The following is a 23,341-nucleotide window of genomic DNA, read 5'->3' on the forward strand; positions in this document are numbered from 1 at the left end:
GTCCCACAGCAGGATACAGTTTCCCCTAGACACTGAACTAATGTCAGTATTGAGTTTTCCCATTAGTGGTTGAGGTTAGGATTTGTGGAGAGGAAGTTGACCCAAGATCGGTGCCTCCAGGCAACGTCTACTGACAGCCTGAATCCTGAGTCTGTTTAAAGCTAATGGCGTAGCCTTCGCGATTAGCACTCGTGTCATGCTCTCTTCAGCAGCAGAGAGACGGAGGGAGAGAGGGAGAGAGACGGAGGGAGAGAGGGAGAGAGGGAGAGTGTGGGGCCCTTCATGCTGATGAGAGGTCCTGACTCCCGGCAGTGTCTGAGTTGTGTGGTTAAGCAAATGGAGAGAGATTGAACTGATTTCTGTATTGCAGCAATGAGGCCCCCTACCTCTCCCCACCTCTCCCCACCTCTCCTCAGCTCTTCAATGGCAACTCACAGAGGCATACAAACTGTCTGGGACTGGCTGGAGAGGAGAGGAGGATGAGAGGAGAGGAGAATGAGAGGAGAGGAGGATGAGAGGAGAGGAGGATGAGAGGAGAGGAGGATGAGAGAGTCCTGCAGTTGAGATAGGGAATGATAAGAATGGGAAGAAAGAGGGAGAGAGATGGAGAGAAAGATAGAGAGAGAGAGAGAGAGAGAGAGAGAGAGAGAGAGAGAGAGAGAGAGAAGGACAGAGAAAGAGATACTGTATTTGGTGAATGCACATACACACACACACACACACACACACAAACTCAGTCCCCCGAGTAAGACTGATGTTATATCACACTTCATGTTTATACATTTTTAATTAAGCTGACAGAGGATTTCAAAAACCTCAATTCTTCTCAATCCACACCACCCCCCACCCCCAATGTAATCCCAGAACATGACAGAAAGTCTGATAGAAAATAAATCATTGGTATAGAGAGGAAGCAAGCCTTTTTCTTACTTTCAGTGAACAGTATTTTCACAACATTTTCTTATATAACATAAATCAAGAACATATGTACATAACATATGTATATATGTATATTTAAGTATATATATATTTATATATATTTATAGGATTATATTATATATATATATATATATATATATATATATATATATGCTTAATCCTTGTAGGACTCAGTGCATGTGTCTCCTCACCTTGTTGGTTATATTCACTCTATGACTCTCAGAAATTCTGACGCATTTCTATCGTCTGTCTCTAGCAGACTGAATTTAAATCAGGTCCTTCTTCTTTGTGGAACAAGCCTGCCCCCTTCTGGATCATGCACATCACTACACACATTGTGGAACAAGCCTGTCCCCTTCTGGATCATGCACATCACTACACACATCGCCATAACTCTGCCCGTGGCACTGATCTAGGATCAGATTAACCTCCCTAATTCTAACCATCCAACTAACCATTAGGGACATGGTTGCACTATGTGTTGGCAACTAGGATAGTGATAATACGTGAGCAGTGTGTTCTGGTTCTGGAAGGGAATGATTGGAGTGTTTAAAGAGTATTCTGTGCTTATATTCTCTGCTGACAATAAGTGAATTATATTCCTCCTATTGGTCAGAGGTGTGTGAGGTACGCCTTAATGCAGGTGCTGAACATCTGCAAAGCTAAGGCATCTGTGGTGCTTGGTGCATATCAAATGTCAAATTTAATATGTCAGCACTAACAGACAATTTTAGTTTGTTTAACCTTATCTGAGACAAAAGTGTATGTTCTCCAATGGAGCATACTCAACTGATTTAAACAAACAGTTTTTATACAGCAAAGGTATTTTGCTGCATAAAGACAGTATTTCAAATGCTCACACAAGTATCTCAAAGGAATAGGTAAAGTGGAATCTTCTGCACTTACAATAAACACCACTTCAAGGGACATTTCATGTACATCAAACAGTATCTTCAAGTAGAGAGTCTGAGAGAGACTGAAAGAGAGGGTGACCTGTGGAGTTCTAAAGCATTCCTGTTTACATTCCTGTTTATTCCCCGAACAATCACAATTTCTTTGAAATACGTTCAGAGAGAAAGGAATATGGCTGCCATTAAAACAGTTCTCTTCATCCCTATCTCTCCCTCTGCTCTTTCTCCTTCCCTCACTCTCCCTTTGTCCAGCATCCTGCAAGCCATGGCCAGCTCATCTCAAAAAAACAAAGGAAGATGGACAAACTTCTCCAGTGATGAAGTTAGCGGACTGCCCATAGTGTCTCTACCCATCGCAAACAAGACCCCTCCCCTTGCTACAACACTGGACCAGATACCAACATTTAAGAAAAAACTGTATCTAAACCCAACATAGTTAGTGATTAGTTTGCATGATACCTATGTCTACACCTAACCTGCAACAGTTACAGTAAACACCTGTTAAATAACAGTAAATAACTGTTAAATAACAGTTACATCCATCCTACCCCAAAAGGTAAACAATACACACCTCGTGAAAAAAGAAACCCTGACAAAAAAAACTGTTATACTTAACATAAACTATCCCGCTCTGCCTTCAAGACCTCGGGTGAGACATGCTGCTCCTCTCTTAAGCACATTTAACAGCTCGTTACCCCCTTTCTCTCTCTCTCTCATTCTCATTCTCATTCTCTCTGTTCCAGACACTCATCACTTTTTGGTCAGATGCCATTTTGCTAATGCGCCGGAAATGAGCCGTGAGCTGTGCAGTGCCGAGTCAGTGGCGTTTACCATGTGGCGCATCGTGAAGCCCGAACAGGGCCTCACCACTGACAGGCACTGAGAGAAACACTAAGCATTGACACGTAAAGCTCAGAGGTTGGGAGCATTGCTAATTGAACCCGCTGTTTGTAACAGGTGCAGGGCAATACACAATGTTAATGCCTTCAATTGTACCTAATTAGTTAGTTTCCAGCTCCGTTACAGAGTTTTTGGTGTAAATGTGCACTCCAAATAACCATCAATCTTGGTTTTATAAAAGGTATTTTATTAAAATATAAACAAGCTTAAACACTTTAAAATAACATATCTGTATAATACAATCAATAAGGCGTATCATAAAAATTGAGTTGTATCCAATTCAATCGTGGTAAAAAGACGTCGACGCATCACAGTTCACTGAGTCCATCGCGGAGATGATTTGGGACATGAATCCAACTCCATCGAAGTTCAGGAGGTCAAAGTTCAGATGTGTGACATCAGGGGTCACGCTGTGGAGTCGACAGTCTGCTCAGGGTTTGATGATGTCATGAGCAGAAAGAGGCGCTTGGAGAGCTCTGGGCCGACGCGCCGCGTGGTGGAGGTCACGCCCTCGCCTCGGCGAATCAGAAGGTCCGACAGTAAAGAGAGCTTCTCACGCTCCGACCTGCATCGACCATACGCCTGTGGAGAACATAACACGGCACCCAGTACATCAGAGTGTGTGTGTGTGTGTGTGTGTGTGTGTGTGTGTGTGTGTGTGTGTAGTGTAGTGTGTGTGTGTGAATGTGTAGTGTAGTGTGTGTGTGTGTGTGTGTGTGTGTAGTGTAGTGTAGTGTGTGTGTGTGTAGTGTAGTGTGTGTGTGTGTGTAGTGTAGAGTGTGTGTGTGTGTAGTGTAGAGTGTGTGTGTAGTGTAGAGTGTGTGTGTGTGTGTGTGTATGTGTGTGTAGTGTAGTGTAGTCTACCTGGTTCAGTAGCTGAGGAGAGGGGTAGGCGGCGAGGATAGCTGAGGTCATGTCTGGGCTAACTCTGTTGAGCTGTTGGATCTGTCTCCTCCACACCTGCAGCAGTCCCTTCCCAGCCTTGTCAGCCCTCTGACCACCAGCCCACTCACTCTCCAGGTAGAACGAGAAGCTCGTCTTCTCCCTCTCTCGTCTGAACACACGCGCACATACACACACGCACGCACACACACACACACACACACACAGTAAAGAGGGACAAAATAAAGTAATGAGACCAAATATGCTGGTAGGTATGCATAAATAACAAAGCTCACCTGGACAGCTCACTTACTTGAAAGGGGCTTCGGCTACTGCTTTGGTTGTCATGGTGATGTGATCAGAGAACTCCTTCCAGGTGGACAGGAAGCGTACCTGAACCCCTGTGTGTAGCTGCAGGTGCACTAGTGCCTGACGGTGTGTCGGAGGACAGAGGTTACACAAACAGAGTCAGCCATGTGTATCTGTGTATACTGTACGTGTGGCATAAGCTTTAGGTGTAAATCCTGCAAACCCGAATTCTCAACTTGTATTTGCACTGATAACAGCAACTGCATACTGTGTAGATATATCCACACAACGACGTTTTCAAGTTTGTACCCTTTGAGGGTACCGTACAAGAGAGCAGTCCCATCAGTGAAATAGCCTGTTTTTGTCTACCTCCAATTTTCACTGCGATTGCTTTTTTTTGTGTCTCAATAAACTTTCTAGTGTGCCTGCGGTGTCGTTATATATTCTATTTATCTGTGACTGTTCACCAACAACCGCAAAATCATTAAAATGCACTTCGCCCACAACCACTAAATGCGAGGTGTCGTGACGTAGAGCTCGTTTACGGTTTACCAGTTAGCCATCCAGCATTGTGAGGTTACAGGCCAAGTGTCTTTTAATGATTCTGCAGTTGTTGGGAAACAATACTGGACTGCTAAATATTTTATCACGACGCCACAGACATACTAGAAAGATTACTGAAACACACAAAAAAAAAAGAGCAATCGCAGCGAAAATTGGAGACAGACAAAAAATAGGCGATTTTACATTGGGATGATTGATGGGACAGCTTTGTTGTCACCTCAAAGGAGCGTGGCCGTTTTCTAACGTGTCCTGTACATTGCGTGGATCCCTGGATATCTATGCCATGTACTGTGTTGAAAGTCATTCGGACAGTCTAATCCTCCTTCACTGTGATACCGTAATGATTCTACCATCCAGGTGCTGATGAGAGTCAATCTACCTCCTCGACTTCTAATCGGGACACCTCGGGTAGCGCCTCTCCACCGTCTTTTCTTCTCCTTTTTTTCCCCGCCTTTTGCTCCTCCCCCAGGACAGCCTCACGGAACTTCTTCTGGCTCTGGGACTTCTGGGATCTGTAGGCAAAACACAGTTTGTTTTTGTTTACCGTCGTCACTAACCCAACCCTCCCCTCTCTGTCACTTTTATCCTCAGATGACCTCCAGGTGCGGTTCCCCTTCCTGGTCTCTCTCACTCTGGAGCAGCCCCGCTGCCCCACCTCTCACCTGAAATAACCTCCGTCAACAACCTCACCTGAGGCTCCCCTTCACCCTTCACCCTTCACCCCCCCCCCCCCCCCCTCACCTGAAGTACTTCTCCAGTTCCATGACCACCAGACTGGGGGTCCTGCCGGGGTTGCGGGCCTGCAGAGCCAAGACCCAGGAGGTCAGAGAGGGGCCACAGTCTGTCCTTCCACCCCTCTGCTCCTGGATTAGATGAGGGAGCGGGACACAGGGAAGGACCAAAGAGAATAGAAGAGAGGAGAAGAGAGAAGGAGGGTAGGGAGGTCCAGAGGTAGGGAGGAAAGAATATGTCAGCTGTTAAATAAAACAACGCTACACCGGTTTTCTTAAGTAGTGAATTCATGTTTTCAGCACGGCCAGTTTGTCCTCCTATTTTTAAACGGGCTTTTACTCGGGTTACCAACACGCGGGAAGCCATCCCACACAGAGGTAGCCGAAACGTGTCATTAGTTTACCCCAGTAACCTGACTGTACAGCAGGGGGGAGGAAAGGAATGAGGAACGGTATCAAACACAGTGTGTATGATACCATTCCTCATTCTATTCCATGTATTACAATGAGCCCGTCCTCCGATTTCCACCTCCACCAGCCTCCAGTGCTGTATAGAAAAAGGTCAGCCAGCGTTGGCTGGCGGTCCAACCTGAGCGTAGCTGTGGGTCAGGCTGATGAAGTCATCCACTGGCATCTGCACCACTGTCTGTGCCTCTGGGTTAGACACCTCCTCGCCTGTCTGAGAGTGAAAGAGAGAGAGAGAGAGAGAGTGAGAGAACATATTTCCTCTGCAGAGCGGAGTGACATATACAGATGTTTCGGGCTGAAAGAGAGAGAGGGAGAGATCTATACAGACAGTCAGTGTCACCTGAGTGCAAGGATATCTCCTGATCCAGCTGACACTGCGAGGTACGGGCTGTTTCTCTATAGCACAGCTGCAGCCCAAGGCCTGGAGGGACGGCAGCAGAGTACACCCACCCTCCAACAGCAATAGAGCTGCACACAGACACACACAACCAAAACACACACACACACACAATTGATTTCCAGGGGTCAATGTCAACTGCTTGAGGGCTTTGATTGTATCTCATTACAGGCAATCTTCTTTGTCTAATTGGTTCAGTTAGTCATTTGCCAATACACATACACACATCAATACAATTTGAAAACCTGACTCCCAATCAAAGTGTCTTGGCATTGACACAAGCTACCTCTCTACCACCCACCGGGGTCCACACACACCACAATGTGTCTGACGCACTCCTCCGGCCGCAGGGCTTTGGCTGCATCCGCCAGGGCTTTCCTCTCTGCCTTCTGCCTCTCCTGCTCCAACCTCTGTGCCTCCTTGTCGCCCTGCTGCCTCTCCTTGGCCTCCCTCCTCCTCAGAGCCTCCTGCCTGGCCGCCAGGATCTCCTCAGGCGTCCGCTTGGATGGCCTGCTCTTAGCAGGGGAGGTGGTGGTGCTCCCAGCCCAAGAGGAGGGCTTCGGTGGGGGCCAAAGCTGAGGGAGAGTTGCTTCTTCTGGACCATCTAGACGCCCTCCATGTTCTATCCTCTGATGACTGGTTAGAGCGTGACGTGAAGGGAATAAAGGTTCTGACTCAGAGTGACCGTTCTGTGCCAGCAGGTCTGAACAAGGGTGATCAGATGGGGAGTCCGGGGCATCCTTGCCATTAGTGGCAGTAGAGGAAGCAGCTTTCAGACTCTCTTGTCTCTGTTTGAGTCTCAGTGCCAGGGGGACATAAGGCACATCCTCTTCCTCCTCACTACTTATCGTCATAACCTCAGCCACGGCTATCCCCGCATCCAGACCCCCCACCGCTCCATCTGTAGCTGAAAAGGGGGAGGAGGAAACAGCGACTTCTGTGTCAGAGCTGTCCAGAACAACCAGATCAGGTTTATGGGTCTGGGAGGCTTGGCTTCGTCCGGGCTGGAGGAAATCATAGATAGGTAGATCCTCGTCCAGGTCGCTGGTTGAGTCACTGTCGCTGCCCATGCCGGCGGGTCCACAATCAGTCAGGCTGAGGACGGTCTGCAGGGAAGACAGAAAAGTGAGTGTCTACGGAGTTCAGCGACATCCTCCTCCAAATCTGGCACAGCGAACAGTCTTAGACAGGCTATTGTACTGGTGGTGCTGCTGACATTGAAACAACATGAAAAGCTACGTAGCTAACGGTAGTTGTGTATGTGGATAGCTAGCTCGCTAACCTAACCCGAAGCTTAATTTAACAGTCTGGCTAACGAACTACAAACATGTATTGAAAATACTCACGTTATGTAATTAGCCTTATCCCACAACGAATGCGACATATATATATACATATACAGGTATAATCTGAACTCTGTTCATACACTATTATTTCGCACGAACACGTAAAACTCTTGAGGTTGTGTCAGAAATGGTTTTGTGTTCCGCGCGCTCAGGAGGACGACGGAAACGTTCTGACGTGACGCACGTTGACGTGTTGTTGTCACGTAATCCAAGATGGCGGCGCTCGCGTCCTTGATGTTGAAGTCCAGAGCAGGTAATAATAATATGAAAATTGTACATTATTTACATCGCACAGCACTCTGTCAAATTCGCCCTTGTGTGTGGTCAACTGCGTTAATGCTAATGGCTTTGTTTTACTATGATGCAATCCACCTTGCTGGCTAAATTGATTTTTGTGTCTTGCTCATCGTGGCATGGCATGTCATGTTGAGGATCGCGAGGACTCTGTAGGTCGTGACACAAGCCATGCAGCATTCACTGGTGCAGCCGGCTGTTATGTTTTTATTTCCAACAACATTTTGACAATATTCGATGCTTTTCACGACAGGGCTTCTGCTCCCTTGCCAGTCCTCCCTTGCGGAGTCAGTAAGGTTCGCATCCAAGAAGGCGGGTGGCAGTAGCAAGAACTTCGGGGGCAAGAGCCCCGGACGCAGATACGGGTTCAAGAAACTGGATGGTAAGAATGTCTGTATTTTCTCTCTCTCTCTCTGTATATATACACTCACCGAGCACTTTATTAGCTATATACGATACTAATACTGGGTAGGGCCTCCCATTGCTCTCAAAACAGCCTCAATTCTTCATGGCATTGATTCCACAAGGAAACATTCTTTTGAGATTCTGGTCCATGATGACATGTTTGCATCACGCGATTACTGCAGATTTTTCAGGTGCACTTTCAAGCCGTGAATCTCCCGTTCTACCACATCCCAAAGGTGTTCTATTGGATTCAGATCTGGTGACTGGGAAGGCCACTGAAGAACACTGAACTCATTGTTATGTGTGTCATAGGCTGTGGCATTCAAGCGATGATTGATTGGTATTAACGGCCCAAAGTGTGCCAAGAAAACATTCCCCACACCATTACACCACCTCCACCATGAGAAGGTGTACAGGTGTTCCTTATAAAGTGCTCAGTGAGCGTATATACACCATATATTCTATTGGAGGAGGCATTAGATAATATATCTGTGACCCTGTCATACGCTCATATTTGACAGTAGCCGAAGTTGCCTCTACAGGCTTTTATATCTGATGTAAAAAAGCCTCAAAGTGACTTTTAAGGTTACATAACTTAAAGAAGGTTTATAGGTTACAAACATGTGTTCCAGTAAAAAAATGAATGTAAACCTGTTATTTTGTCCATTATCAGGAAACTTTGTCCATACTGGCAACATCCTTGCAACGCAGCGGCTATTGCGTTGGCAACCAGGAGCGCATGTAAGGCTCTCCATTCAATTTCTTGAATGATCTCAAATGATTAGAGTAGACCTGGTAATCATTGCCATCGAAAGTGGATGGAAGTCCACTAAGGGGCTTTCCATGTAGAATATAGCTTTTTTCCATCCTGCTAAATTTGACTTAATTCTCCTCTCTCTCTCTCTTTCCTCAGGTGGGGATTGGAACCAACAACACACTGTATGCCATGGAGGATGGAGTTGTCAGGTACACCAAGGAGGTGTACATCCCACACCCACGCAGCCCTGAGGCCATTAAGGTGATCACCAAGCTGCCCAAAGGAGCCATTCTCTATAAGACATTCATCAATGTTGTTCCCCAGAAGCAGGAGAGCAAATTCAAACTTGTGGGCATGTTCTAAGGTGACTACGACTCTCATTTCACACTGTGGAAGCTCAAGCCCTTTCCCTCTGTTGACCTGGTGGTTTGGACTGAGGTTCCGCTCGACAGACTCTGGAACTTGTGAATGTTCTGGAACAGTGTTGCTACCTGGTGGGGATGTTTCTGGGGGATCCGAGAGAACTCGCGCAGAAGCTTCCTGTGTTACGTGGGTGACAGTTGCCATGGATCCTGCATTCTTTGTTCATCATTGTAGGGAAACGTGACTGTGGTCGATGACATCATCAGGCACCTATCTGACTGTGCTGTAAGAGAGTGTCACGCTAAGAAAGTTTTATATGTACCATGACATTAAAAAGTATGTACCTACCTGTTTAAATGTTCAGTTAATAAACAAACTATTATTCCAAGCTTCATGTCAAGCATACAGTTTACTTGTCTGTATTATCAAAGTCGTGATTATTGAATTGTTTAGGATGAATTTATTATCTTCGCAGAACAACATGACATCTGTTGGATAGAAAGGGTTAAAACGACACATTTTTGCAGTCTGCAGTTCTTTAAGTCACCATAAGGTGTCTCAAGTTGTCCCTCTTGATTTTCTACTGTTACAAACACTAGACATGGACCAATAACGTCTCCTTGCAGGAGGACCTGATATATCACAGTTCTTAGCAGCAGTTCCTAACAGGAGGTTGTATTCCAAACAAGTCTAATGATTTACTCAAAGCACCCTTTCTTTTATATAACTTTGTCACATGATAGTGTGAATGATGTTGACTTGTTACCAATCACACTGACTGACTTGATTTTCCTGGGAATTTAGAGGATAACGAGAACATGAAAATGGAGAAATATGAATGAACAGTATACACATATAACATATTTTACAGACCTCGCTCCAGTCAGCACAGGATTGGATGAGTTGTTCTGTTCTTTGAACCGAGAGTACAGGGTAACATTAATCACAAATGGTATTTCAGCTCCTCTCACAATGGTATGTAAGGGAGTGTGGAACTGAGTGCCTGGTACGATCAACAAGAGAGTTAGTCATAACACTTATGATGGAGAACATTTCTAATAAGTGTTGAGTACTGGGATGTGTAATACATCATCATATACAAACATATTGGTGTTCTGAGCATTGTAGACAGGGAGGTGGGAAATGTACAAAGGAACTTTGCTGAGCGGGAGGTCAAAATGAGGTCATAACACCCCTCACTATCACTATTTATGGACATGTGTACCAGGTACAGAAAACAGAAATATTTATATTTTCTGCTAAAAGTGAGTTATTTAAAAAAATAAAAATAAAAAGATTTCACCTTTATTTATACAGGGGAAACACACTGAGACCAAGGCCTCTTTTGCAGGTCCACCCTGTCCACAATATTTACACAATAACTGAACAGACCTATTAGAACTCACTTCTAGCAGATGTCGATGAATAGAACAGGAGTGATATGCCTTTTTGTGCCATTCCTATCTTGTCAGTAGGACACAGGTTGATATGAATAATAATAGCTTAATCTTTCTGTTATCCATTAAAATTTCATTTTTGGATTTCTTGACAAACAAGTGGGTCAAGTTCACAGAGTTAAACCACACTATCCTCAGTTTGCCCAATTATTAATTTCACTCTGTTATACAATTTAGGTCAGTCATGTTTTGTACCTTCTATGGTACAGTACAGTACATTGCCAAAAAAAACATTTTCAGACACTTTCCAGTTTAGCTGAGTTTGTTTGGTTCTCTCTGGGTCATCGGGAGTTTCTCTGTAGTTAGAGTTTGACCTGGGTTAAAAAATAACCCCCCACCACTCAGTGAATGTCTATTTAGGATTAATCATTCATGATGTGCTCAGTCAAAGCACAAGTACTGCTGTACTGCTGTACGTGAAGCCGTCATCAAGTGTTCTTTCAAAACAGGATTTAGATTTTTGATTAACAACTTCAACCTGAGGTGTTTTTTTTCTTCATTTTCTAGATAAAGCATCAGACATCGGGTCAAGCTGATTTTTTCTGTTTTACTTGTTGACATTATACAGTCAGGAAACCTCTCACTTAGTCAGCTGAGAGCCTAGTCAGGGCTCAGAACATCATATTCATGATGATCTTCCCTGACCACAACTCTACTGAAACCGAGTCATGATAGTGAGGATGTCTCACCGCAGTCATTCCTGGAAAACCTTGATCCTCATGACATCTGGATAGATAGTGGCTCCTGGCAGATGGTCTGAGCAGGGCTATGGGACGACGTAACTCCCTCTGGGGCTGTGGAGTGTTGGCTAGGGACATGGATCGTATGGTGTGTGACCACAGACTGTAAGTCCACAGGGGAAATCTCCATAGACTGGCGAAGGGTCTCCTCATATGTTGGGGGTAGCTGTAGGGTACAGACACCAATAACGTGAATACATTAAGTATGTAATACATTCTTCTAAGCATCAATACATACTGTGTCTTATCCTCCCACGGTTATATTGTTCCAAACCGTTTCTGTAGCCCTTTTTCGATTGTTTTCTAACAACTAACCCTAACCCTACCTTAGAGAACAGTATCCGGTATTACTGTATTTCTAAGGTCCATAAAAGAGTGACTCACCTCAGGGTCCGTGTGGGAGCTGCCGAGGCCGAAGCGATCTGCTATCATGGAGTGGATCTGTCTCTGGCGGTCCTTCTTGCGGACGCTCTCGTACGACGGCAGGCGGGGCAGGGGTCCATTCAGGTGGTAGCTGCTGGGCTTACCGATGATGAACAACCTCCCAGGCAGCTGCACAGACACACACACACGCACACGCACACACACACACACACACATACACACACACACACACACACAGACACACACATACACACACACACACACACGCACACACACACACACACACACACAGACACACACACACACACACACACGCACACACACACACAGACACACACATACACACACGCACACACACACACACACACACACACACACACACACACACACGCACACACACACACATACATAATGAAGGTTCTGGGAGCCACAACATGCAGTGTGATCTACACCATTTCATTTCGCCTGCCCTAATTTACCGTAAGTTAGCATCTCTTCTCATGTTGCACAAATATCTTCTATGAGATGAATGGATCTGCCCAACGTAATAAAGGCATTTAACATGTTATCTGTATATACAGTATGTTGTTTTTTGTTATTTATAATAACTGTAATATCCCTTTTCTATCTACAATGACTCCACTGTTGCCAACAGGATCTCTTGCTGATTGGGTACTCCCTGTGGTCTAGACTTGAACCGTAGAACAGTAACTTCTTTTGCTTAATGTTTACGGTTAGGGTTATCTTTCCTCACACTCATTTGACTGACAGTCGGCCACCGTGCAAAACACAGGTGCTTCCTGGTCAAATTTGACATCTTGCCCCTCATGCAGAACCTCGGCTAAATCAGACTCAGAGCAGCAGCCACAGGGCCTCTCATCGTTAAACATTTATTACACGTATCGTAGACTTCATGACACTTTCTCTCTCCTGAGCCAGGTTTTTCATTGTCTACACGACTGTTTAGGGTCAATAAAGGTATAAGACACAACTGTATGATATACTTGGAGAACAGGGAAGGCTGGCGGAGGTAGAAATCGGAGGACAGGCTCATTGTAATGCATGGAATGGAATGAGGAATGGTATCAAACACGCATTCCTCATTCCATTCCATGCATTACAATGAGCCCGTCCTCTGATTTCTACCTCCACCAGCCTCCGCTGTTGGGAAAGCACAGTGGGTGTGTTCTATGTTCCTTTACCTGAGAGCCCAGGCCCTGTGCCATGGCAGCACCCTGTTCGCCATAAGGATACCCCACTAGAGACTGTCTGCTGTTGTGGTACTGCGGTGGAACATCCTGGAGAAGGAGAGAAGGTTGGTTATAGATCGTATTGCTATGTCAACCTGAACCTAGGACTGGTTTATCTCACCATCTTATCTTGTACATTGCCGTTTATTGTCCAAATTATTTTCAGCTGGATTACAAGTCAATGATTGAGTTACTTGGCCGTAAAGCTTCAATTTCTTGAAGTCTTGGCCCAACAGCAGGTCTAATAACAGGCTAGATTGCCGTCAGTCGGACCTGAAGAGAGCTGTAAGGAAGTTTCATGCTTCTCTTTGCTTCCCTCATCACGATCATGAGAGGTTCTCATTCACTATGGACATTACGCAAAAAACACATACGGTTCCCACAATCATATTATTCCACTAGGCAACAACGATCTCACTAAAGTGAGATATCCAACAATTGACTCTTTATCCTTCGGACACTTTGCACGTCCATGGATACTTTTACTGCACAACACCTGATAACATTGTATGGACAGGGAGACAATTTCTTTCTGCACACATTATCCTCCAGGAAGCCAGCATAACAACATAATAACTAGGGGTTATTATGCAATACACATCATCATTTGTTATATAATCAACTCATCCTTTCTGAACAACAAAACAGTGTTGACTTTTCAATGTCAAATATTGAAACAGTGTGGTTAGACTGAAGGTAGGGAACACAGCACACAAGGAGGCGGAATAATAGGCTCTCTCAGTAACAAGCATGTACTATCAAAGGTTATCAGAGATGAGGATGGTTGAACTGCAAATCATCTCAGAAGAATAACATTTCATGTTGACACAATCTCAAAAAGCTCACAGTGTATCTGTGAGCTGTTTTGGAAGTTAGAAATGCATAGGGTAGGAGGCTGGTAATGTTGTTAACCTGTTCAGTTGTGAATGCCAAGCCAATTGTCAGAATCACACACTGAAACACATCTAAAACCCCTACCTCAGATGTCTATAACACCAACAGCAACATATAATACACATACAGGAATATGAGCAAAATATTGGATCTGCTTCAAAATGAGGTGATGAAAAATTTAATCTGCACCCCGAAGCAAATGTTTGCTCTTCATTGTCACATCTCTCTGATTTACATCCCATTTGCACCTTGCTCTATCAGGTTGTGAGCTCCATGGAGCTCGGGCTGGTCTGTAATTTGATATTATAATACTATACCTTTGTTCATGCTTCTGTTAGTATAGTAATATGACCTCCATATTTGGTTTTCTAATGCATTTGGTACTTTCTAATACATTATAATGCAAAACATTTACAGTATGACATGTTTATAATACATTTATGATATGCCTACAGCATACAGTACATGTTTTGTTTTTCTTAAAAAAACCTTCTAACTGTGTAGAGGGCCCTGACTCTGCATGTTTATAATGCATGTATAATATGTTTAGAAGGGGTTTGCGTCCTTACTGTGTAGTGTTGCGACCTCTGGTAGTCTCTGACTCTGCAGCACAGAGGGTCTTTCCTGTAGAGAATCCCCAGCAGCATGAGAATCACTACAAAGAACACCAGGCATGACACTGGAGAGAAGAAAACAGCAAAACCTGTTAATGGAGACGTCATAAAACAGATCTGTCGAATGACAAAATGTAACCTTCCTAAAAAACCATTGTAGAACTAAGGCGCATAGCTCTTAGTGCTACCACCTTTTAGCATGATATTTGCTCAATGATTTGTGAAGCGGTCTCAATGGTATATGAAGGCTTCATACAGCCTTAAAGTGGCACCAAACAGTGTTTTAAAATGTTTCGTCTTAACATCTTAACAGTACTAAATCCATCATGATGGACTTTTGCAGCAGCGTGCCTGGTCTAAATTGGAATAGAAAACACTAATTAGGCTACGTTGATTTCCACTCACCTGAGGCTACAATGACAGTTAGCTGATCGGCGGTAAGCGCAGGGGGGATTGTAGTGCTCGCAGAGGACATATTCACCACTATCAGTAGCGACAAATAGACTTTTAGGAAAAAGCTCGGTTTTCATCCAAACAGATTCGGTCCAGTTTGTTAAAGTCTTAAGTCTTTAACCGATTCGATCCGGTCTTAAGTAAATTAAGTCCAAGGGGGAAGCATTTTTTTTTAGATCATGGGTCCATGCAGCAGTTACGCGGGTTTGACAGCTGTCTTTAGTTCACACAAATGCATCCCACTGTCACACAGGTCGATTCTCTCCTTGCCTAATGACACTTTTGAAAAACTGAAGAGCTCAGGACCGTCCAAAAGCAGAGCGCACCAGCTGGGTAGAAGGCGGTGACCGTCTGCGTGTGACGTTTACCAGCAAAACATTAGCTCCACAAACTTTTGTTGGGATCGGATGAACATTAACCCAAGCCTCAAGTAATCTCAAATCTAGCCTAAATGTAGCCTACCCGCCATGGTGGCATCTCAATAGAAGTTTCTCCTAATTAGTTTACAGCCCGCTTGTGACTGTTCCCTATTGGGTAGGTGTCTGTCTAAATGGGGAAAAACCTTGAAAAAAGTTTCCTTGGCAGCGCGTAACGCGCAGCCTCTAGTGGATGCATGGGGGACGCATTCGAGATGCCTATCGTAGGCCTATAGGTTATAGGTTTGTTAAAACCATTTGTTATATGAGTTTGATTTATTATCGTCATAGGACAGGCACTTAGAAAAGTAGCCAATATTATTCATCACCTCTCATTGACGTCATTCACACGTCTCTGGACCAAATCCGACTGCATTCGCGTCATTCATAGACATGACTTCATTCATTCAGTAAACCTGCGGACAGATTGGCTCCTGAAGCCTACCAAAGATGGGCTGAGGAAGGAAAGCCCCCCTCCCTCCTCGCCCGCTACCTCCCTGGAGCTATCCAGGGTGCTGAACACGATTTGGTCTGACGTCGCTTGCGTTGTCACGACTTTCCTCGTGCAGCTGTATGATTCATTCCAGCGGAAAAGCTGTAGGCAATTATTTAGCATTTAGTGTTGTGAGGTTCACAGAAACGTCACACAAAGAAAAGTAGAGAGAGAGAGAGAGAGAGAGAGAGAGAGGGAGACAGACCGAGAACTGACAGAAGACTGTCAGAATTTCTCAGCCTTGCTTTTAAAGAGGCATCCTTTGGCACTTTCACCGAGATTGCCCTAAGCGCAGCGAGAGGATGGAGACGATGGAGTCCATGGAATCGATCTCCGCGCAGTATACCACGGCTTACCCTGAGATCCACCCCGATAGCGCATATGGATCTACGGAGGCTGAGGAAAACCCGTCAACGCCTGTTTCTGCTCTCTCATACAATGAGGATTTAATGCACAAGGTAGGCTCATTTGGTTTTGCTTCGTGTAGTAACAGTACATATGACTTGTTGATGTCCTAAAAAAAATTGAGTGGAACTGATAATTGTGCCCCAAAGCCACAATAATCAAGAGGCATTTCCCAATCCTTTTCGTCAAGGTAGGTTAGTGCTTTGAATAGTTCTCACGCTCTCCATAGCACTGCCTCTGTGGACTGTAGCAGCTGTGGTTATCATCCTGTGAGTGACGAAGTTTCCCAACCAACGCACACACCTGCCCTGTGCCCTCCCCGCAGTGTAGCTGGTCGGTTGCCCAGTGGCCGGTCATACCTGCCCAAACAAACCACATTAACTCCATGCTGAGTCGCCAGCTTCTACAGTGCCGCAAATCACTTTACTCAATACATCACTTACTCACAGTATATGTGCGGTCGAGATTAGGCCCATATATGTTGTCAGGTCTCATTGACTGCGGCAGTGGAGCGCTGAGTATTTTACTCTTGGGAAATGTCATTCGTCTGTGATGCCCTAGTTCCTTTCTCTGCGCCTTGCTCGAGATGTAGGTCATGCAGACGCAGGGAACACCACTCCTTTGATTTCTCCCTGAGAGCGGGTCAGCCCATTGATAAAACGGCGTGTGTAGTGCCCGCAAGCGGCTGAAGGACCGTTGAGTGACCAGTTTGATCGTTTCACAAAGCTAATGAGAAACCTCAACCGCCCCTACTAATGGCCCAGCGGAGGGAAGCGGATGGACCAGGCTCAGTCAAACCAAACCGCAATGCAATTAGTGTGGATTCATGGTTGCCATATAACCAAAACCAGGTGTGTGTGTGTGTGTGTGTGTGTGTGTGTGTGTGTGTGTGTGTGTGTGTGTGTGTGTGTGTGTGTGTGTGTGTGTGTGTGTGTGTGCATGTGTGTGTGTGCATGTGTGTGTGTGCATGCGTGCATGCGTGAGAGAGAAAGAGAGAAAGAGAGAGAGAGAGAGACAACACTCAGACCATCTGTCATTCATGTTCATTTAGGGTCAATCTGAATTAGCCTCCAAACAACACAGAGAAACACTTACATAAAGAGCATGCTTCCCCCTCTCCATGTCTCTCTAATACCCACACCTGTCTCTGAGCGCCCAGAGGACCACTGGCTCTCACTCACTCTCCTCTCCCTTTAGGCAACACAGTGCATACTCTCTCTCTCTCTTGCACTCTCTCTCTCTCTCTCACACACACACACACACACTCACACAAATACACACATACACAAATACACGCACACTCACACACATACACACAAATACACAAATACACAAACACACACACACACACACACACCCACACACCCACACACATACACAGAGGCCTCAGCTGTCTATTACTCATGATCTCAGAGGCGGAAGTAATCTGGTTCTCTACATCAACAGAAGGTGGCAACAGACGGTCCAACAGAGATGGCAACAGAGGATCACACTGTAGTTATACTGTACCCATTTTAAATTAATGAGCATGTGATGGTGCCAACACTGAGGACACACTGATGAACACTGTATCTACAGTATCTATGGCTCTGCCTCCTGTCTGTATGACCTCGTAGGCAGCTAACAAGCTCCTCATTCACCCCCAGAAATCAATAAACAACACCATAGGTACTAGTGATTATAGACATGCAGTAAACACACACACACACACACACACACAAACACACACACACACACATACACAAACACAAACACACATCCTGTCTCTTCCACTGCTCCATGACGAATTCCCGAACATCTGCATTGCTTCCCTCTAATTGCATCTAGTCTCCTCTCCAGGGGGGTGTTATGAAGCAGACTTGCTTCCTGACTAATCCTGTTACCATGGTAACTGCAACACACAAACACACACACACACACACGCACGCACGCACACACACACACACACACACACACACACACACACACCCCAACCCCAACCCCCAACCTCCAACCCATAACCCTTTCACATTACATATTATTTCAAGAGTCCATACAGCCTGATGTCCACACTAAACTGAGATGTGTGTATTGATACTGTGGTAAGTGTTTGGAAGTGTATTCTTCTCATCCGAGTATTTTCAGATTATTTTCTGCACCTGGTAGGGTGTCTGGTTAGTTCTCACCCATCATTGTTGCTCTCACCCCTCCGCTCCCCCCTCCGCTCCCCCCCCTCTACTCCCCCCTCCGCTCCCCCCTCTACTCCCCCCTTCCCCAAGACTTCCTGATTTCCCCTCAGTGGTGGAACACGGTCTGTGTGAGGCAGCTGAGGTACCGTAAGAGACGGGTGCATTAAAGTTTCAAAGGAGGGTGACATGAAAAGGTTGTATAGCTGTCAGGTTGCAATGGATCTGGGAGTGTTTGTCCTGAGGTTTATTTCATACTGTCATCATTTGCTGAGGGAAAATTTGCAAAAAAATTAAAAAAGACGTTACTGTACTCTGACATTGACAGCTTTATGTTATTGTAATATTCTGCATCACAGCCATTTCAATGTGTCTTGATCGAGGTTGAATAACTAATTGTTCATTAAAGTCCACATGATGCATTCATATAGCAGAGTACAATTTAATTGCTGGCATTCTAGGGATTTGTACTACCGGCATACAATCACTGTTCTCCCAGAAGTCCCAATGTTTGGTGTCATATTTCAATATTCAGGCTCAAATGACACTTAGTGCTTTCTACCGCAGGCATAATTCCCTTATCTCATAAAACAGTCTGCCACCAGAATTGTTGAAACCAGTATTTTCCTCCAGCCATTTCTGCATCTAGAATAGAGTTTCTCAAATCCCCTGAAAACTGAGTTGAAAGACAGACTCTCAAACTTCCATGGGAGATTTGTGAAATCTGCTTAAGCATTTCTAAACTGAGTAAATGTCTTATTTCTAATCCTTTCGTTCTGGTGTGTGTGTGTGTGTGTGTGTGTGCGTGTGCGTGTGCGTGTGCGTGTGCGTGTGTGTCTGTGTGTCTGCGTGTGTGCGTGCGTGCGTGCGTGAGTGAGTGAGTGCATGCATGCGTGCTTGTGTCTGTGTGCATGTGTGTGTGTGTGTCCATGTAGAAAGGCTAGCCAGGGGTTTTATGAGCCTCTGTCACTTCATCCTTCTTTGGAGAATACACCCAGGGGTTTGTGTGAACTATGGTGGAAACGCATTAGTATCTGAGAGAGTTGCTCGGATGACATTAGACTCTGTCCCTGAGTTTGTGTGTCAACTTACATTGTTCTGTTATTATGGTGATACACACACGCACGCACGCACGCACGCACGCACGCACGCACGCACGCACGCACACACACACACACACATTCTCTCATGCGATTGTTGTCTCTGTTGGCAGACCATCCTGGTGGGGGACAGTGGAGTGGGTAAGACGTCTTTGCTGGTACAGTTTGACCAGGGCAAGTTCATCCCAGGCTCCTTCTCTGCAACGGTCGGCATCGGATTCACGGTACGTGTGTGTGTGTGTGTGTCTGTGTGAGTGTGTGCGTGTGCATGTGCATGTGCATGTGCATGTGCATGTGCATGTGCATGTGCATGTGCATGTGTGTGTGTATGTTGGTTCAATTCAATCAAAGTCAATTCAGTTATTGTCATCGCTTGTTTGGTTGGCGATGAATTACTGACTATGATCCATGTGCTTGTCCCCTCTCCTCTGCCCAGAATAAGGTGGTGACTGTAGACAATGTGAAGGTGAAACTGCAGGTGAGTGATCTTCAAAACACTGCAGATGAGTACAGTTCAGTCACTGTCACTGTTACCTCCTCTTCCTTGTAACCTGGGTGCGTGTGCATGTTAATGTATCATTGTCAACACATTTTGCATGTCAGATCTGGGACACTGCAGGCCAGGAGAGGTTCAGGAGTGTGACACATGCCTACTACAGGGATGCCCAGGGTAAGATTGTCTTCTCAAATGAAATGTATGTCTTTATGAAACAACTGATGGGATTCCTGCCACAGCAAGGATTTAATCAAACAGAAGTCGATCTGTTTCAAACATCAGTTCACTCTGCTGTTGTTACCTCTCCCACAGCGTTACTGCTCCTGTATGATATTACAAGCAGAACCTCCTTTGACAACATCCGGGTGAGTTTTGATCCTCTTGGTCTTGGTCTTAGTCTTTGTCTTGGTCACAGTGTAAAAGATCAAACATTCTGCTTTTCCTTCTTCTGCCCTTTAATCACTTAATTTAAATTTCACTGTTGACGTGTTGGGGTGTGGTGTATTTACAAATGACTAATTGAACCAATTAGACAAAGGATATATCTGATACTATCAAAGCCCTCCATTGACCATTGGAAATCAATGTATGTGTTTGTGTGTGTGTGTGTGTGTGTGTGTGTGTGTGTAGCCATTGAGAGTCAGTGCCCTCTGACCTTCTCTTTCCATTCCCTGATTGGCTGTTTCTCTCTGTGTAGGCCTGGCTTACAGAGATCCACGAGTATGCACAGCAGGATGTAGTCATCATGTTGCTTGGCAACAAGGTGAGGATGAATGTGTGCAAAGATTTTTTACTCAAGTGGTAAGAAGAGAAAGGGAGAGAGAGAGGACAGAAAGAGGAGAGAGAGAGAGAGAGAGAGAGAGAGAGAGAGAGAGAGAGAGAGGGTAAGAAAGGGAAAGAGAGAGTAAGAGAAAAAAGAAGAGAAAGAGAGAGAGAGAAAGAGAAAGAGAGAGAGAGAGAGAGAGAGAGAGAGAGAGAGAGAGAGAGAGAGAGAGAGAGAGAGAGGGGCATGCTGTCGAAACTCAAATAACACCCCACATACTGTACATGCACAAACACACTCTCTCTGACTCACTCTCCACTCTAAGCAGAAAATATTGCATTCCATATCTCATTCCAAAGATTAAGACACTGAATAGCAAAGAATATTAGATTTATTGCCCCTGGACGTGCACAAAATCCAAGCCCAATGTGGCACTATACCACTATATTTCTCTCTTTTTATCTTTGTGTAGCTGAGTTACTGCAGCCCTGTGTTTAACTGTGCCCATAGTGCGATATCTGGACATGGCCTTTCCTTACAGTGATGGTGTGAATCTCTCTCCCTGCAGGCTGACATGGCTGGTGAGAGGATGGTCAGAAGAGAAGAAGGAGAGAAGCTGGCTAGGGTGTGTATCTCCCTTGAGAAGTTCATGTTCACTCCATATAGTGCATAACGATGACTCCTCAAATCCCAGGTTTGATCATTCTGTTTACTTGTTTTTTTTCAATGATATCTTAATCTGCATCTAGGAGTATTCAGTCCCCTTCATGGAGACCAGTGCCAAGACTGGAGTCAACGTGGAGCTGGCTTTCACAGCAGTGTCCAAGTGAGTATCAGCAGTAACAGTCTCTCACTGTCCGACTGAACCTTATCTCCATCTATCAGCTCTCTCATATTCTTGCTCAATCCATTTTAATCTGGCCTTCCTTCCCCCTCTGAGCATATTAGATCAACTTTGGTCAATTACTGTGGCCATCAGAATCCTTGTTATTTTCCTTACACTGTTTGCTTGTGTGTCTGGACTGTGTATCTGTGGATGAGGGATCCTGGATAACCTGATTTTCTTCCTCGGGTGGATCAATATTATGTATTCAATCTATAACTCCTTCTCTCCTGTAGGGAGTTGAAGCACAGGGCGGTCCAGCAGCCCAACGAGCCCAAGTTCCAAATCCATGAGTACATCGAGTCCCAGAAGGAAAAGTCTGGATGCTGCAGCTACCTCTGAGGCTCCTCCCCCCCTGCCTCTGCCCTGGAAGAACACACATAGAGGAACTCACAGGAAGAATCCAGGAGGAACGCAGAAAGACATAAAGGCCCCCCGAAACGTGATACTATCTACAGTAGGTGCCCCTTACGGCCTACATGATCACATGACAAGTGGACTGATGCAAGCTTACTGTAGGCCTGTCTCTTCATTAAAACAAAATGGCAGTACACATGACAGAACCGTACTGGTCCTGGGATAGCAGTGGAACCAGCTTTTGTTGGAAATGGAGAATGTACATCTCCGGGCCAGTACAGTATGTTTGAATGGATCCCCCTCTTTACAGTAACAAGTTCCTCAATATACTGTGTCATGGATACAGAGAAGACCAAGCATGGACCACCACCTTTTGCCTCTGGCTGAAGGGGACTTCTTTACATACTACAGTTCTCTGCTGCTTTTGGACCTGTTTTTACTGGAGGAGGACCTAGACCATGTTGTGTGTTTACAGTAGGAACATATTCAAGCCCAGCTCTAACTTAGTGAACTGATCATGGTTTTGATCGAAGACACAGTCATGATAAGTTATTTATTGTTCTAGAGGAATTGAATACAACTGATGATCAACAAACCGTTGCACAAGACCAAACTGTTTATGAAATCCGATTATGAAATGATATATTCAAAGCAATTTGACTATTCTTTATTCAGCAAGACTATGCCTCTTTCATCAAATCTTTTTACTTTTTTTCCATGGCAACGGCAAAGCAACAAGACTGGCTAATTTGGAGATGTTTTACATTTGCTATAAGCGATGGCTGCATGTCTACTCTACTCTGGGCCCTTTCTGCTCTCTGTTTTTCATCTCCTGTTTCATTACTCAGTAGTTCTCCCATGAGTCATGTGTTGGCTTTGTTTAGTTGTCCGAAGGTTGCTTTGGGCGTTATGTGCATGTCCACAGCAAGCATAGCATGCTACTATGTGTGTGCAATGACTCTGAAGATACTTCCCCATTTCCTTGAGTCTATTGTGAATCCAGATACATAGTTAAACCTGTGTTCTATTGGTTTCCTGTTGTCTTGTGTTATGGCTACTCTGAAGGCCCAGGGTTCTCTCTTCTCTTCTAGCCCTTTATGTGATACAGACATATCCAAAGCTGGTGGCCAGTGTCTCTCTAGTTCAGTATATTGGCTACCAACACAGAGCCCAATACAAATTAAATAAATAAGTTTTTTGATGTC

The 23,341-nt window shown here is 45.0% G+C and overlaps 3 protein-coding genes across 3 annotated transcripts; 2 read left to right on the plus strand and 1 right to left on the minus strand.

The window, feature by feature from the left end:
• Positions 1 to 3,005: 3,005 nt before the first annotated feature.
• eme1 (essential meiotic structure-specific endonuclease 1) lies at positions 3,006 to 7,588 on the minus strand. Its single transcript, XM_083687085.1, has 9 exons — positions 7,448 to 7,588; positions 6,403 to 7,207; positions 6,045 to 6,172; positions 5,826 to 5,915; positions 5,247 to 5,368; positions 4,885 to 5,017; positions 3,946 to 4,061; positions 3,615 to 3,804; positions 3,006 to 3,332 (listed from the first exon to the last, which is right to left on the minus strand). Exons 2-9 carry the CDS (start codon positions 7,169 to 7,171, stop codon positions 3,156 to 3,158), a joined length of 1,725 nt encoding a protein of 574 aa, XP_083543211.1. The 5' UTR covers positions 7,172 to 7,207; positions 7,448 to 7,588; the 3' UTR covers positions 3,006 to 3,155.
• mrpl27 (mitochondrial ribosomal protein L27) lies at positions 7,198 to 9,654 on the plus strand. Its single transcript, XM_083687086.1, has 5 exons — positions 7,198 to 7,226; positions 7,600 to 7,700; positions 7,995 to 8,123; positions 8,820 to 8,887; positions 9,060 to 9,654. Exons 2-5 carry the CDS (start codon positions 7,661 to 7,663, stop codon positions 9,264 to 9,266), a joined length of 444 nt encoding a protein of 147 aa, XP_083543212.1. The 5' UTR covers positions 7,198 to 7,226; positions 7,600 to 7,660; the 3' UTR covers positions 9,267 to 9,654.
• Positions 9,655 to 16,269: 6,615 nt separating this feature from the next.
• On the plus strand, positions 16,270 to 22,121 carry LOC310816698 (ras-related protein Rab-37-like; the record flags this gene model as incomplete). The annotated part of the gene is made up of 9 exons (XM_083686975.1): positions 16,270 to 16,425; positions 19,751 to 19,861; positions 20,074 to 20,115; positions 20,241 to 20,307; positions 20,446 to 20,498; positions 20,831 to 20,896; positions 21,465 to 21,521; positions 21,646 to 21,722; positions 22,016 to 22,121. The coding sequence occupies 9 exons, from the start codon at positions 16,270 to 16,272 to the stop codon at positions 22,119 to 22,121; spliced, it is 735 nt and encodes a 244-aa protein (XP_083543101.1).
• Positions 22,122 to 23,341: the final 1,220 nt, after the last annotated feature.

Source organism: Argentina silus (assembly GCF_951799395.1).
Source record: "Argentina silus genome assembly, chromosome: 16".
Lineage (NCBI taxonomy): Eukaryota > Metazoa > Chordata > Actinopteri > Argentiniformes > Argentinidae > Argentina > Argentina silus.